The sequence below is a fragment of the Ambystoma mexicanum genome, chromosome 5q (genome assembly GCF_040938575.1).
Source record: "Ambystoma mexicanum isolate Mex_15411 chromosome 5q, UKY_AmexF1_1, whole genome shotgun sequence".
NCBI classification, from domain to species: domain Eukaryota; kingdom Metazoa; phylum Chordata; class Amphibia; order Caudata; family Ambystomatidae; genus Ambystoma; species Ambystoma mexicanum.
This window is the reverse complement of record NC_090933.1, coordinates 1,337,372,415-1,337,387,995: the sequence shown is the minus strand read 5'-3', so window position 1 is coordinate 1,337,387,995 and position 15,581 is coordinate 1,337,372,415. Positions and strand designations below refer to the sequence as shown.

At 48.2% G+C, this 15,581-nt stretch overlaps 1 protein-coding gene across 4 annotated transcripts in view; it reads left to right on the top strand.

Moving 5' to 3' along the window:
• CPSF1 (cleavage and polyadenylation specific factor 1) overlaps nucleotides 1-15,581 on the top strand; it is a 777,662-nt gene that overhangs the window by 408,330 nt on the left and 353,751 nt on the right. For all 4 annotated transcript variants that reach the window (XM_069621953.1, XM_069621950.1, XM_069621951.1 and 1 more), the window contains exon 23: nucleotides 5,068-5,274. In XM_069621953.1, coding sequence (XP_069478054.1) covers nucleotides 5,068-5,274 — 207 coding nt within the window. The remainder of the gene's footprint in view (nucleotides 1-5,067; nucleotides 5,275-15,581) is intronic.

Sequence of the window (15,581 nt, the reverse complement as noted above, 5' to 3'; positions counted from 1 at the left end):
CGTCTAATAAACAAACCAGACGAGGAATCCAACTTGTTTGGGAAGGCGGTCAATGAGGCCTTAGAGACTGCGAAAAAAAGAACATGAAACCCTAAAGTTTGGATCAAATTACTCAGATCCTCCACAAGGCGATGATTTGGAAACAGGTTTTTACGTGGCCAACGCTCCACTCGCCAACAATACCCTTCAGGAAACAATTGGAACTCTCCACAGGGAACCAATACTTACCACGCCGATGTCCCCTTTGGGGGTATGGGGTATTGTAAGGGAAAAGGCAGGAACCCGACCCCCAGAGGTTCTTCTGCCTCAGGCTCCAAATGACTCAAAGATTCGGGTGCCCTCCCATGCCTCTCCGGTCGGGGGCCGGGTGACCTCATTCCTGAAAACATGGGAGGGAATAACCACGGATCAGTGGGTACTAAAAACCATAGCCCACGGATGCTGTGTAGAGTTCAACCAATCCCAAAAATACAGACCTCCACGTCAACGAAGACTAACAATAAAACATCTTCGTATACTACTTCAAGAAGTCGAGATACTGGAACAAAAAGGAGCCAAAGAGATCGTACCTCTATCGCAGGTAAAGGAGGGTATTTTCAGTGTACTTCCTGGGACCCAAAAAGGATCTAACCATGCGTCCTGTTCTAGACCTGCACCCAGCGAACAAGTTTGTAAAACCACAAATTGTGCATGCTCACCCTGCAGGAAGTAATTCCTCTGCTCTCACAGGGGGATTAAATGGCAACTCTGGGTATGAAAGATGCGTACTTTCATATTTCGATGTTGCCAGCACACAGAGTACCTCAGGTTTATGATAAAAAAACAAACCTTATCAGTTCAAGGTACTACCCTTCGGCTTAGCATCTGAGCCAAGTGTATTTACGAAAGTACTAGCAGTAGCGGCAGCACACCTGCGCAGGCAATCCATTCCAGTTTATCCTTAACTCGACGACTGGTTTATAACGGGGGACTCCTACGAAACATGTCTGTCCAAATACCCAGAAGATGATAGATCTTTTTTTCAGCCTGGGGTTCTCCATCGAGAAGAAATCCTGCTTAGACCCCAGTCAAGTCAAACAATTCCTAGGGGCTCTAATTCGAACAAAGGACGGCCTCATCTTCCCCTCCAACGAGAGGGTTCAAAACCTGCTGTTTCAAATCCCTCACTATGTAGCCAGTTGAGAGGTAACGTATGTAAGGCTATGCGTCTACTGGCAATGATGGTGTCATGCCTGCTGCAAGAGTGGCTAAGCAACCAGTGGTGTCAGGCCAACGGACAGTGGGCTGATTTAGGAGTGGTCTCGCCGGCCCTAGTTCTCTTGCTGCGGTGGTGGTCGAGGGAAAACCTCCTGAAAGGGAAATCATTCACCACCCCCGCAGTAGAAGCCACTCTAACTACGAATGCCTCCCTTACAGGGTGGGGAGCCCACCTGCTTCAGCAAACAGCAGGCAGAGTGTGGTCGCCAGACATTCCGTCCAACCACATAAACCTGCTGGAACTGCTGGCAGTGTTCAAAGCACTGAAAGCGTTTGAAACACAACTACAGAGAAAGACTATTCTAATCCTCACAGACAGCACCACGGCCATGTACTATCTGAACAAATAGGGAGGCACTCATTCTCCAGGGCTGTCCAAACCGTCCCAGAACATTTGGAAGCAGGTTCTCAGACGCCACATGTTCCTATTATCACAACATGTTCCAGGGGAACTCCATCTTCTCGCAGACGTACTCAGCAGAGACTTTCTGTTGCCCAGGGAGTACGAATGGTGATTACACGGACCCCTCATCGCCAACGTTTTCGCACAAATGGGGGTTTCCAGGGATCGATCTATTTGCGACCCTGGAGAAAGCCCAATACCAAGACTATGCCTCCAGGTACCCCAAGAAACCGATCCAAGGGGAATGGGCTCTGGATAACATGGTCAGGGAAATTTGTCTACGCTCAACCCCCCTACTCCACCCACCCAAACCCCCCCCCCCGACTCCCCTTCTCAACAAGATTGTGCACAAAATGCACCAGGAACCAGTCACAATGATATTGGTGGCCCCCATGTGGGCCCGCCAACCCTGGTTCGCTCATCTGATGGAGATGTCCCTACCTCCTCCAGTCAAACTGCCTTGCCCGTACAACATGTTGTCGAAAGACAAAGGGGAGACGCTTCACCCATGCCCGCAGACATTGAACTTAGCAGCCTGGCTCCTGAGGTCATAGAAGTCGGACACCTGCAGCTCCCTCAAAGATGTATGGACATCCTCACGGAGGCATCGAAACCTAACACTAGATATTGCTATTCTAGTCAATGGAAAAGGTTTGTCATATGGTGTAACTCAGAGCATCAACCCTATCGACTGCTCTCCCACTCACATTGTCCTATACCTAACTCACTCACTTGACTCAGGCCTAGTCTTCAACTCAATAAAGGTACACGTAACGGCACTTTCAGCATATACAACTTCACAACAGAATTCACCCTCCCATTTCTAACCCAGCTCCCGGATGGGACCTAAATGTGGTATTAACTAGGCTTAGGGGAGTAACAGTTCACAAAGACAAGGTGGTTTTGCACACTCACCCTAGATTTGCACCTAAATTGATTTCAAGTTCCATGTGAACCAGTCAGAGCTACCAACATTCTTTCAAAATCCCTCTAGCCTGGGAGAAAGAACCCTGCACACACTGGATGTACGCAGAGCTGTCGAGTTCTATATGGAAAGAACTTGTTCACTAAGGAAGACTAATCAGTTTTTCGTGTCAGTGGCCACAGGAAAGGAAGGAGATGCAGTCTCCAAATCCACTATTTCTAGATGGGTTGTCAATTGCATTGCACTCTGCTACAATCGTGCAAAGAGAGAACTGCCCTTCAAGCCTAGAGCACATTCCACTCGAGGCACTGGGGCGTCCATAGCATTCATTGCAAATGTTGCCCTAGAGTCCATTTGCAAAGCAGCAACCTGGAGTTCTGTACACACCTTTACAAAACAGTATTGCGTAGACACTCATTCTAGGTCTGATTCTCAGGTGGGACAGGCATTACTAAGACATCTTGTCACTACTGTTCCTTCTCACAACCCACCTCCAACTCTGGGCACTGCTCGCTAGTCTTAGCACAGCATGTGATTCTAAGCAGATTAACGAGGATCAGAAGACCTGCATTACTTACCTTAATACCATTTCTGATTATTGTATCTGCTATATTCATATACGTCCACCCTAGCTCCCCGCACGGGTGGAAGGAACATTGCCGTCTTACTACTTTCTCTCTTTTATGTACTCATTCACTCACGATAGTCATTAGGCTCCCTCATTCCAGACAAAATACAATCGGAGGGACCGCGACGCGTGAGGGATTTTTGGTACACTACACGTCACGTTAGGGATAGTGTTACAGGCACGCCCATGTCGACGTCCCCTTTCGATTCTCGAAAGATGAGATTCAATACTCTGCGGTTACCACCGGATGTCGGACTATAGGCCAGCATGTGATAAGCAGATACACACTGGAATGCTCTTCCCACGCCCCTCAGGATGATTGACTCCCATCTGGCCTTCCGCAAAGCCACTGTATGACACATCTTTTATTCAAAAATTGTATTATATGCGTATTTGAAGCTTGCTTCACACTCCTGTATCATTGCTGTAACCGTCCCGAAGATGTTTTTGTAACCAAGAAACCCTCTCATTGTAACCCTGAATCAAGCTTACGTATTTATTTTTGTATTTGTTTATTTGTATCGCGCACCAAACCCTGGGGTAACTGGGCGCTTGAGAAACTTGGCGGTTACATGCAGAGAAGTGCAATACATTCATGTTACAGTCAAATATAAAAAAGACACCCTGGTTACAGGTGGGTCCGGTTTGAGATCAAAGGCATAGAGTTTGGTATGACAGACAGATGATTAACAGATCATAAGTCATGAAAGACGAGAGTGGCAAATCATAAATAAGCAGTGGTAAGCTTACGTGGTGAGGTCTCTTAGTGGAGAGACTTCTTGCTCAGCCAATGTCTGAAGGCGATGGGAATTCCAGCATTTTGCAGCATGTGCTGAGAAGCCAGCTCCTCTGTCTGTTTTGAGATTGAATCTCGGTACTATCAGGTTGTGGGAATGAGATGATCATGTAGTGCGTGTAGGTTGGCATTTGCAGAATTTGTCCGCCAGCTATTTCGGAGCTGAGTTTGTGAGGCATTTGTGTGTGATGGCCCGGGTGCGTAGTGCGATTCTGTCACGGATGGATAGCCAATTGGCATTCTGTCTGTGAGAGGAGATCTGGGAAGGTTGAGGGCTGCTCTGAGTTAGTCTGAAGTATCTGGATTTTATTTAGGTTGTGTTCAGAAGAGCCCAGGAAGAGTGTTGCAGTAGTCGAGCTTAGATGGAGCAAGTGCTCTAGCCAGGGTTAAGCAGCTGCTTGTGGAGAGGTAAGCTTTGCAGCTATAGATCAATTTGTTGGTATAGGCCGTGGAGGAGGCCACACTGTTTACCTGTTTTACGTAAAATTTCATGTAAAAGCATCTCGATGCCTTTGGGCTGTAGCGTGCTCTACAAATAAATACAATCATCAGAAATGCTATTACGGTAAGTGTAATGCATGTCATACATTTTTTAACACTGCATTATGTTCCGAGTACCTATTTGACCAAATGGCGATCTATATGTGCAACATAATAAATGCATTTATTTTCAGTATATCATTGTGGTATTTTCAATAGAGCATTGTACCTTTGTCAGACTGCTACTGCTACATGAATGTTAAGCCTTTTCCCTCTGTTCGAGTTACTTGCCTTTAAGAGGGGTGTGGCTTCCCTTTTCTGTACTGTGTGTTAACCCCGATTAAGGTTGTTGGTTGTATCTCCCCTCTACAGAGGGTTGTACAGAACTGCTTTAACAGTGGGTCCTTCACACACCTCACCAAAGGGCTTTGAAAAGCTCTTGTTAAGCGTAATCGCCACATTCTTAACATACGACTTGACGCTTCCGCTACACACAGGACCAGTCATTCTTATGCAGATGTTGAAATTGCTTATGCTCTTGGCCTTAAATGATTCTTCTCATTATCGTGAATGGACAGATCTATCAGCTGCCCGAATGGCGCTTGGTCTTCCTGGTGAAGAATTTCCCAATGGGTCAGCGGGTGCTGGTGGACAGCTCATTTGGACAAGCCGCTTCACAGGGAGACGGCAAGAAGGAGGAAATCACGCGGCAGGGGGAGATGCCTCTCGTGAAGGAGGTACTTCTGGTAGCACTGGGGAACCGCCAAACAAGGCCCTACCTACTGGTAAGAAATGCTTTAGCTATACTGTATTCCTGTCTGTATTCTACTCTTCTGTTTTATTATCCTGTCGTCTCATCTGTCTGTGCGCTCTAGCAGCCTACTGCAGCTTCTGCACTGCTGAGCTTGGTGCCCTCCCTGCCCATTGCGGCCGCCCAACCCTCGGCTTCATTTTCTGGTCTGGCTGCCACCCTCTTTGGCACCAGGTTTTTGTTGCATCTGATATTACCCTGATTTCCTGTTGCTGCCCTCCTTCTTTAGTCTCATTTGGAAGGCAAACTGTGATCCTGCCTTATATTGTGATTACCTTTCGCTATTCCTAATATTTTGTTACATAGCTGTTATTGCTTTTAGATTCTCTCTGAAGCTGCAAAGGCTGCTGCGGGTTGACTAGTTCTAACATTTTATCAACAACCTTGTGAGTCTTGGGTTTTCACCGAATGTACTCGACTGCCAATGATCCTAAACCTGGTACTTTGTGGGGCCTTCTGTCACACAGGTTTCCATTCAGTCCTACTTGAGGCCATGACGTGATTTTGCTTAAGACCAAGAATCAATTCTGCAGAAAAGGGAAGTCTTACAACTAATCCTTGCTAACGAGCACATTCGGTGCTTCTGCATTAGACACCAAGATATTTAAAGACGCTAGGTTCTTCAGTGCTTCGCCAGACAGACCTGTGTGCATCCGTTGACCAGGCCATTGGAGTTGTGGATCGGACTTGTGGCACGATGTTAAAGACCATTTGGCTTCCAGTAAGAAATGCAAAGTATAATGTGGAGCTGGTTTCCCACCCATCACCAACAAACGGTAGAGAATCTATTCTTAGGGTAGGATGAGGTTTGTAAGGGTGTCCCTAATTATAAGGATGTCCCTTAATTACGCTCACACCAGAGTAAATACACCCCTCTAGGGAAGTAAGGCCAAGAGTCTATCTTTTAAGGATAACAAGGAAAACAGAAATGGGGATAGGAGCAAAGAAATCTGCTACCTGAACGGTCGGCTGTCCCTCTTCCGTTCCTTTCTCCTCCCAAACTGGTACCAGGCAGGGGTTTAGATACTGCTGGTTTGCTGCAGTTGTCACTGGATCCGGGAATGGCTCCATCCCAAACAGTCCTGCTTCCATACTAGGGATGCTGCAAAGTCTTCCTTTCTTCATTGTCAGTGATTTCTGTCAGACCATGCTGCGCCACATTTGCTAGCCAATGCAAAAATGCACTGTAGCCCATGCTTTCCTTCATTTTACTACTTATGAATATTATATATAAAACATTTTCCCTTCATTCTCTCTATTTCATTCATTCTAGTCATGTTTTGATCTGGTTCTGTAATTTCCTTTAAACCTTGTCTTCATAAGTCTGCATGTTGTGCATCGAGCCTTAGCCTCAATGGGCTTTTGACAAACATCTGATGGGTCCCTTCGTGCTGGCAGTTCTAACACAAACACTGTGTGGAACCTATAGTCTATTTTTATCACAGGCTGCATTCTTTCCGTCAGCTTGCCCCTACCGTTGTTGGGGAGAATGTTCACTTTAGTGCTAAATTCCTCGCACCTTGGAGACCCCCCAGTTCTCTTGCTGAACTTTGGGCCTTTGTACTTTTAATTCTGTTTTCTGTTTCGTTTTGATTTTGGAGTCTGACGAACTCCATAGGCACCACCTTTGCAATGTCACAAAGCACCTTCAGTGCAGTGGCACAGGGAAGTCTCTTAGATTTCCCAAAGGTTGAAATACCTTCTCTTGGTGAAACGGTTTCCAAGAGCAGTGAAGTGAAATTGACTTTACTTATATTTGGAACTTTCTAGACCCAGCCCACCCAATGTTACCATAGGGTGCTGGAGGGATTACTTAGTATTCCCTTTGTCTAGTTTCTCATGTAGCATTTTTATGTTACCCTTTCTACAATTAATGGCTGGTGGCAGTGGTTTACTTTTTACTACCATTGTGTGTTTTTACCGCGGGCTATGTTCGCAGCTGCAGTAAGCCCCTGTTCTTCTTTTGCCGTTTCTTGCTGGAAAGGTCCTTGAGATTTACACTGCGTGCCAAACCAGGTTTGGTCCCTTTGTTCGTTTTGGCTTTGGCAGGATTCCTGAGTGAAGCCCGCCTCTGGCTTCACTATGTCTGGCAGGGGCAGGAAGTGATGGGGGTGCCTGAAACTCCCTATGCTTAATCCCCTTCTTTACAGGAATGCACCTCAAGGTGATTGGCCAGACGGCTGTCCGGCAAGGACAGCCACCCTGCTGTGACTGACAGCTAGGCTGGAATGAATGGGAGAAACCTGCATAAAAGGCGACTCCTTTTGGCTTGGGAGTCAGTCTCGACCACTGGACGAAGGAATCTGAAGAAGAACTTGGAAGCGATGCCTGCTGCAACTCCTGGACAGTTGGTTTGCCTGGTGAAGCCCTGCTGCTGTGCTGAAGCTCTGAATTTGCCTCGACTAGAGAAGCCCTGCAAGGAGCAAGGACAACTTCTCCCCTTGAGTTGGTGGGACCAATCAACTCCAAAGAACTTGTTTGGACATCTTCTCGGTGCTGGCTGTACTTCCGCTGCTGCTGGAACTGCAGTGCCAGGGAGAGGAACACCAAACGGAGTGCATCACTTTTAAGTCGGACTCTAGCTTGTGGAAGATCCTCCAGACTCCCAGTAAGCAGGACTGACAAATCCTGAGCCACCTCAACAAAGTGCTGGGCCCCAGATGCGAGGAAAGTCCAGAGTGGTTTCGGGGAGACCGCAGTGGTGCTATTTGCTAAGACGTGAGGAGCTGAATCCGCGAAGTTACGCTGAATAGAAGTTGGTCCTCCCTCTTGTCCCCACGACTGAGCCACACAGGAATAGAAGCCAGCTGGAAGCATTTCTTCTAACCAAAGGTACTGTACATTCTAAGGGAACTTACCTCTTGTTGTTGTAACCTTACTTGATCTGAGTTGAGACTTGTCCTGGTTGCTTCTGTAGAGTTGCTTGCATCTTCTACCTCTCACAAGCCTGCCAGCTTGTGACCCTACTTTGATTCTACTTTTTCAAAAGACTTCTAAAACATTGTGAAAGACTTTTGCTTACTTGCAAGAAGTGCTTCTGCTCACCTACGACTTTTTGACATTGGCTGGCTTGGCTCCCTGAATGACTCTGATCTCCTCTGCTTGTGTCTTACCTTCCCTCCAGGAAAGGGATCATTTACTTTGCATTGGAGGGTTCAAAAGTACTTACCTGCTTCAGAGTATTTTTGTGTTCTCCAGCATGGGGTCTGACATGGATTCACATGCTCATGAATATTCCCAGTCAGGCTGGTAATCCTCGGTAAAGAATAAATCTGTTTGTTTCACTTCGGAACTGTCTCTCTCCTAACAACCAATCACTGGTCTCTGGGTCATATTGCCCCCAGCCAATGACTGCCCTCTACCTAAGCCCCTCCTCTGGCAGCCATCTTCAGATTTTTACTGCATGTTCAAGTGTTGAGTCCTCGTGCTGTAGCTCTCGAGTTTTTACTGCATTTTTGTGAATTTTCTAAGAGTTTACTTTTATTCGGTCAACCGAGCCTCAAGCTCCACCGTTTGCGGATTCTTCTGAAATCTGAGCGGTCTTCTAAGACCTTTTGAGGGTGCCTCTCCCGCGGGGGCCCAACATAAGGCTAAGCACTGCGTGTCCACTGCCTCTGGGAGCACCGTTGCGACAGGTGCCTTGGCAGCCAGGGCGAGTTCAGCGTCCCCAGCACCTTCCTCCACGAGCCAACCCTCAAGTTGTTCAAAGAAGAGGAAGTTGGACCATCCTAGTAAGCTTTTGGAAAAGATCCAGCCCGGTTCGATGGAGAAGGCCGAGGGGGAGCAGGGCTCTGACCCTTCCCCTAAGGTGAAGGCCGCAGACTCGGCCAAGACCACGAATGCCCAGGTGCATCAGGCCCACACTTCCATCAAAGTATTAGCTGCGTCCCTAGCCTAGGCCGCCAAAGGTGAGAGTATCACTGCCTGCCAGGAGGGAGTCCTCCTTCCAGCACATCGAGAAGACTCATCTTGCCGAAACAGTCTCCCTTGGTTACAGAGAAAGGGGGGGGGCTGCACGGTAGTCCTCCAGGGCACAGACATTTCTTCAGAGGAAGAGCTCACCGGCCTCCTGGTCCTCCAGGAGGGGAGATGCGTCGAGAGCAGGCCCCACGGGAGGGATCCGGACGAGGGTGACGAGACCGAAGAGCAGCAGGGCGGTGACTATGGAGCGGGCTAGCCTAAGACACAAACGCCCCAGTCCCTTTCACCTACACCCCAGCAGCCTCCTGGGGATATCTCAGTGGACATTCTGACGGCTCTGCACACACTGTGCTCGGAAATCCGGACAAGAATGCCCCTTGTGCCGGCTGCCCCGCCCACGGCACCGGGGCCTTCAGAGCCTCCACCAAAGTGAAGGAGAGTTCACCTCCTCCTGCCATTTCACCCTTCGCCCCCCTCTCCCCCACCGAGGGATGACACGGAACCGGACACGGTGACAACTGGCACGGACGGCGGCGGCCTGGGTAATCTCACATCTCCGGCGGCCAGATCTTTGCCGGCCCGACACGATTGGCTCATTCCACACCATGATCTCCAGGACCTCAGAGCTGTTCCAGCTCGTCACGGAAGAAAACAAGAGTTTCCTTTACCAGTGCTGGGAGGCGAAGAGGAAGACCATACTTTCGATCCCGTTATTGGATGACATTTTGGACGAGGGGTTGTCCCTCATGAAGAACCCTTCATCGCCTCCGACGGAGAGGGATCGCTACAAGAAGAAATACAGACTGCCGGACTCTGCACCCAAGTGCTTACGGTCCCTGCTGTCTCCAGACTGTGATTTCAGCGGTGGCCAAAAAGTCTTCGGGCTCATCCTCGTTGGCGGCCGCCTCTCTCAAGGACGATGAGGGGAAGAAGTTGGATGCCAGGGGGCGAAGAGTCATCTCGTCGACAGCAACGACCATCAAGGCCGCTAACGCCCTCGCCATCGTGGCGTGTTATGACGGGGAACTTTGGTTAAAAATGGCACCCCTCCTGGACTTCCTTCCCGACGACAAGTGGGCTGAGGCATTGGAGATTCTACAGGAAGGCGAGGTGGCTTCGAACCACGACATTAGTGGCCACGGACATTGCCGACACGGGATTCCGCCTTCGCCGGCGGTTCTGGATGAGGGCCACGAATTTCCACCAGGATGTTCAGTCTAAGAGGCAGGACATGCCCTTCGACAGGGACTATTTGTTTGGAAAGACTCTGGACGAGTCTCTCCAGGCCATTAAAGCAGTCAGACTTCAGCAGTGACGGCCGTCCTTTCGGACTTCTGGAGGGAAATCCCAAAGTTCCTCTAAGGGATTTAGAGGAGGTGTCTCGTCCTACCGTTAGCCCCCCGCTCATCGGCCCAGGAGATCTACAGCGGCCGCGCCAAGTCTGGATGTGAACGTCGTCGTCAAGGCCCCCGAGGTGGCTCTTCGACGATGAAACAAGCTTGAACCGGCCATGGAGTCGGGCACCCACCCATGCACCTCGGTGGGAGGCCGGCTGGCAAACTTCATCAGCGTGTGGAAGAACAAGGGACACCGCAAGTACCTACACTTCGTTGTCCAAGGACAACATTACCAGTTCAAGGCCATTCCCTTCGGGATGAAATCGGCGCCACGGGTGTTCAGCAAGTGCCTGGCCCCGGTGGCGGCCCAGCTGCGTCCGACGGATCCACGTGTACCTGTACCTGGACGACCGGCTCATCCGGGTGTACTCAGAGGACATTGCCGTCGACCGCACGAAGGACAGTCAAACTCCTGACGGACTTGGGGTTTTCGATAAACTTTGCAAAGTCCAGCCATCACCACCTCTGTTTTTGCTTTGTCACCCCGAGTGGGACGGGTATGCCCAGACGTGGGTCCCGTGCCTGCTGGGCCTAGAGACCCAAGCTACTCGTCACTGATGACGCCCAACAAGGCTGAAACATGCTTGGGGATGCTTGTGGTCTCGTGCAGAAGGGATGTGACCTAGCAGTTCGGGCTGGACTGCCCCTTTTGGGGTGGGGCCAAGTCTGATTTGCATATGGTCTTTCCCCTTCTGTAATGGCTTGGCAGGCGAAGAACGATGGTCTGGAGGGTTGCCCAGAGCAATGCCAGTGGTTAAGATTTATTCTAAACCTTCCAGCCATCACCTTTGTTTTTGCTACATCTGTAAGCAGGGGGTGAACCAGATCCCCCGGCGCTCTCCAGAGAGGTGCAGGACCTTTGGCGCTGGGCCGTAGCCCAGTGGATGTTCCGCATCCATTTTCATCTAGCAGGAGTGAAGAACACCATTGCCGACTCTCAGCAGGGAGCTGCACTCTTGCCACAAGTGGGAACTGCGTGCAGGACCAAGTGGATCACCTGTTACGCAGATGGGGCAATCCCCAGATCGATCTGTTTGCGGCGGCGACGAACACAAGTGCCGGAGGTTCGCCAGCAGGTTTCCCCAGCCAGGGAGCATGGGGGACGCATTCTCTTTCCCCTGGGATGACCTTTTTCTGTATGCGTTCCCTCCGTTACTGTTGCTTCTTTCGGCTAGTCAATCAACTCAGTCCCGGTGCAGGATGATCCTTGTCACAGCGGTGTGGCCGAGACCGGTATGGTACCCGGACCTTCTGGACATGTCAGCATCCCCTCCAGTCAAGCTTCCGGCAGGCACAGATCTCGCCAGCGAAGGTGTGATTCTGCACCACGACCCAGGATCACTGAACCTGAAGGCCTGGCTCCAGCAGCACTAGAGTTTGGGGGCTACGGTCTCCCACCGGATTGTATAGTCGTGCTCGCCAAGGCCAGAGCTTCATCTACTCTCAAATTCTACGGACACAAGTGGAAGCTGTTTGCCGTTTGGCGCCGTACTCAGATCGACCCTCTACGAGTCACTGCTCCGCAGGTTCTCCCGTAAATCTTGTTGTTGGCCAAGGCAGGACTGGCCCATGCTTCCATCAAGGTTCATCTGGCGGTTATTTCCCGCTACACTAGATCCACTGGACATTCATCCTTATGGTTGCATCGTTTGGTCAAGGAGTTCGTCAAAGGACTATTTTGCTGGTTCCCGCCAGTGAAGGCTCTGGCCTCGGCGGGGGAGTGCAATGTGGTGCTTAATAGGTTCATGGGTCCCCCGTTCGAGCCTATGCATTCGGTGCCACTGAAGTTTTTGTTGTGGAAAACTGCTTTTCTTGTGGCCATCACCTGCGCACAACGAGTGGGAGAGATCCAGGCCCTCTTGTAAACCACCTTACCTGACATTCCACGAGACAAGGATGGTGCTATAGACGCACCCCTCCTTCATGCCCAAGGTGCCGTTGGACTTTCATCTAAACAAGCCCTTGGTGTTACCTGTATCGTTCCCGTCGCCGGCTGAGAGGACTTTGCACTCGATGTTCTATGTGGACCGCACGAAGAGTTTTCGGAAGACGTCGCAACATTTTGTGAACTTTGTCCTTGTGAACCATGGGAATGCCCTCTCGAAGGCTTCCATTCCCAGGTGGCTCTCCGACTGCATCACCCATTGTCACTGGTTGTCAAACCGACCGTTGCCTGGCCGGCCAAGACCCCATTCGAGCAGAGCAATCGCTGCAACTACGGCATTCCTATCTGGTGTACCCCGGCTTGTCATCTGCAGGGCTGCCACGTGGAGGTCGACGCATACCTTCGCGAAGTTCTACTGCGTCGACAGGGATTCCAGCAAGTAGTCCAGAGTCGGCCAAGCAGTGCTGTGCAAACTGTTCGCTTGAAGTTGAGGCTGGTGAGGAGGTAAGAGATGCTTAATGTTGAGCCTTGCCACCTCCTGTGGTTGAGCGTAAGTGATTATTTGAATACTTGTCACTGTGAATCGCTGTGTAACTCCTCTACAGCTCACATTGACCCCTCTTGAGATCAGCCTGGCTGCTCAGCCACATTACCAACCTGTGTAGTACAGACTTATACCAACGGTTGGGTTCCTATTGCCAGGAGGTCAAGGTTGGTGTAGTGCACCCAAAGGGTACTGGTCCAATTCTTGCCTAACAACCGTGCTTTAAGATTTTAGAACTGCATAGGATTTGACATTTAAAAATGTATTCAGCTAACAGTTAATTGCACCTTATATTTAAATAACTGCCTTATTTTAGTGCCTGCCCATGTCTGTGTATATGATTATATTAGCATGTGAGAGCTTTCCCAGTGCCCCTCCCCCTTCACTCTGGTCACTTGTAGTGCCTAGAAGCAGTCAAAAGAAGTCTTGCCTAATTCTAAAGCGCTTGGAGATGCGGGAGGACACTAGCTCCTTCCCAACATTCCCCAATTTTGTAACTTCTACAGTAACAAACTCATCCCCATCCAACATCTCTACAACCCCAGAAATATTTGAGTTTCTCTGTTTATTGTATGGCAAGGTGTTTTAGATCTCCCAATTGATACCACCATCTTTGCACTATTAGGAGCTATGCCGACACAACATTGGAGACCCAATTGGCAAGTGCAGAAGAGGACCAAGAAGAATACGATAACGGGCACCAGTATTTTTACTGCTGCCCCCACGCATGATGGGACCCAATCAAAGGGAAGCGATGGCCAATCCGTGTTCTGAACTCCACCTTCTTTTTTTCTTCATTTGAACACCTAGATGGTGCACCGCCCTGATGACGTGTGATAGTGACCCATTCCCAGCATCCTCTGGGGGTACAAAAGGGCAGCAGTTGAATTTTGTTGATCAAAATGGGACTTAAATTGCAAGCAAAGATTTCATTAATTGCAGAACCAAATTTGTGGTTTATAAAATCATTTGTGTCTGCAATAAATTATACATAGGAAGTAAGATTAGGCAGTTGGGAATCCGTATTAGAGAGCATCTTTCCAGCCTCAACAAAACTGGTGTTAACTTGCCATTAGCTTTGCATTGGCAAATGGAACATCAATTAGCCAACAAAACATATTGTCTTTTTGGGCCTGGCAAAAGCCTCACTCAACAAATGTGGTGGAAATCTCTGCTTGAAACTGAGGCAGCTTGAATGTAAGCTCATCTGCCATTTTAGATGCACAACTGCCGGCCTCAATTCAGACCATGAAATGCATGTTTTTCTTTGAGCATTTACCCTTCCTATTGATCTTAGTGTACATATGTGATGTCTGTTCGGATTGCATATGGCTGAGAAATCATTGTACTTTGTATTTTCTTTAATTTTGTTTTGCACGGTTACCCACCAACTGTGTTGGTTTTTCCCTTATGTTTGGTCATATTATATGTGGTTGACACATTTTTGTTCTGTTTCCCTATTGCCTTGCCAGGATCCATCTATTTAATATGTTTATAGACAATAATTTTCACTAACGTAATAACCAATTCTTTGTGTATACCATGACAATTATTCTGTACCATTGATGTGTAATATTCTGATACGGACATCTCCGCCTTTACCCATAAGGCATTAGCATTCATGTGTTGTACTTTATTCTTGTGGACCTTTACTAATGTTCGCCTCTCATTTTATTTATTTTTTATTTTTTTTTATTTATAGTTTTGGTCGTGAAAAGAAATTCACAACCTTTCAACTTATACAAAATTACAGAAATTCACATTTACAAATCAATTAAAACATTGTATGCAATAGTAATAAAAGAAAAAAAAATCTCTCATTTTAAAAAAGAAGTTCAACAGTGATTTGCAACACAGGTTATAAAGCATGTAAAACGATCATCATTTTCTTGGCACTGCATACATTGGTATTTTTAACTGATGCAAATAATTGACAACTGCATATCTTGCAGCCTTTCTATTAGTACGGAAGATTAAGACCCACAGCTCTTTTGGAGTCAAAATCTGTTGGTCCCTAAATAAAGGCTTGAAATGAACACCCCGTACTGATGCTAGTTTATCACATTCTGCACACAGGTGCATAAGGGTTTCTGCTTGTTTACAGAACCGGCAAAGCAGAGGGATAGCAGCATTATTCCGTATATTCATCACATCATTAGTCAGCCACAGATTTAGTCTAAATCTCATAGCCATTTCTATGGTTGGAACTAGGGGACCTCACCATATATTCAGCCACTGTGTTATAACGCTTTCATTCAAATGGAAAAGCCTCAAAATGTTTATAGTTGGAACATGCAAGACGTGTATAAATCCAGTCACCTTCCCAGATCTTTGTTCTTGCTTTGTTTGGATTTTCCATTAGCAACATTGGATCAATCAATCTGAACTTTTGCTAGAATTGAGTGGATTTTTTGGCGCCATGTTTTTGGAAAGACGTCCATAGAGCTCAATAGATATATGGCAATGATATTAGTTATCCCTGTTGTGGCTTTGTTCATGAGACACTTGCGGTACAAGGCACACAGGCGCCATTT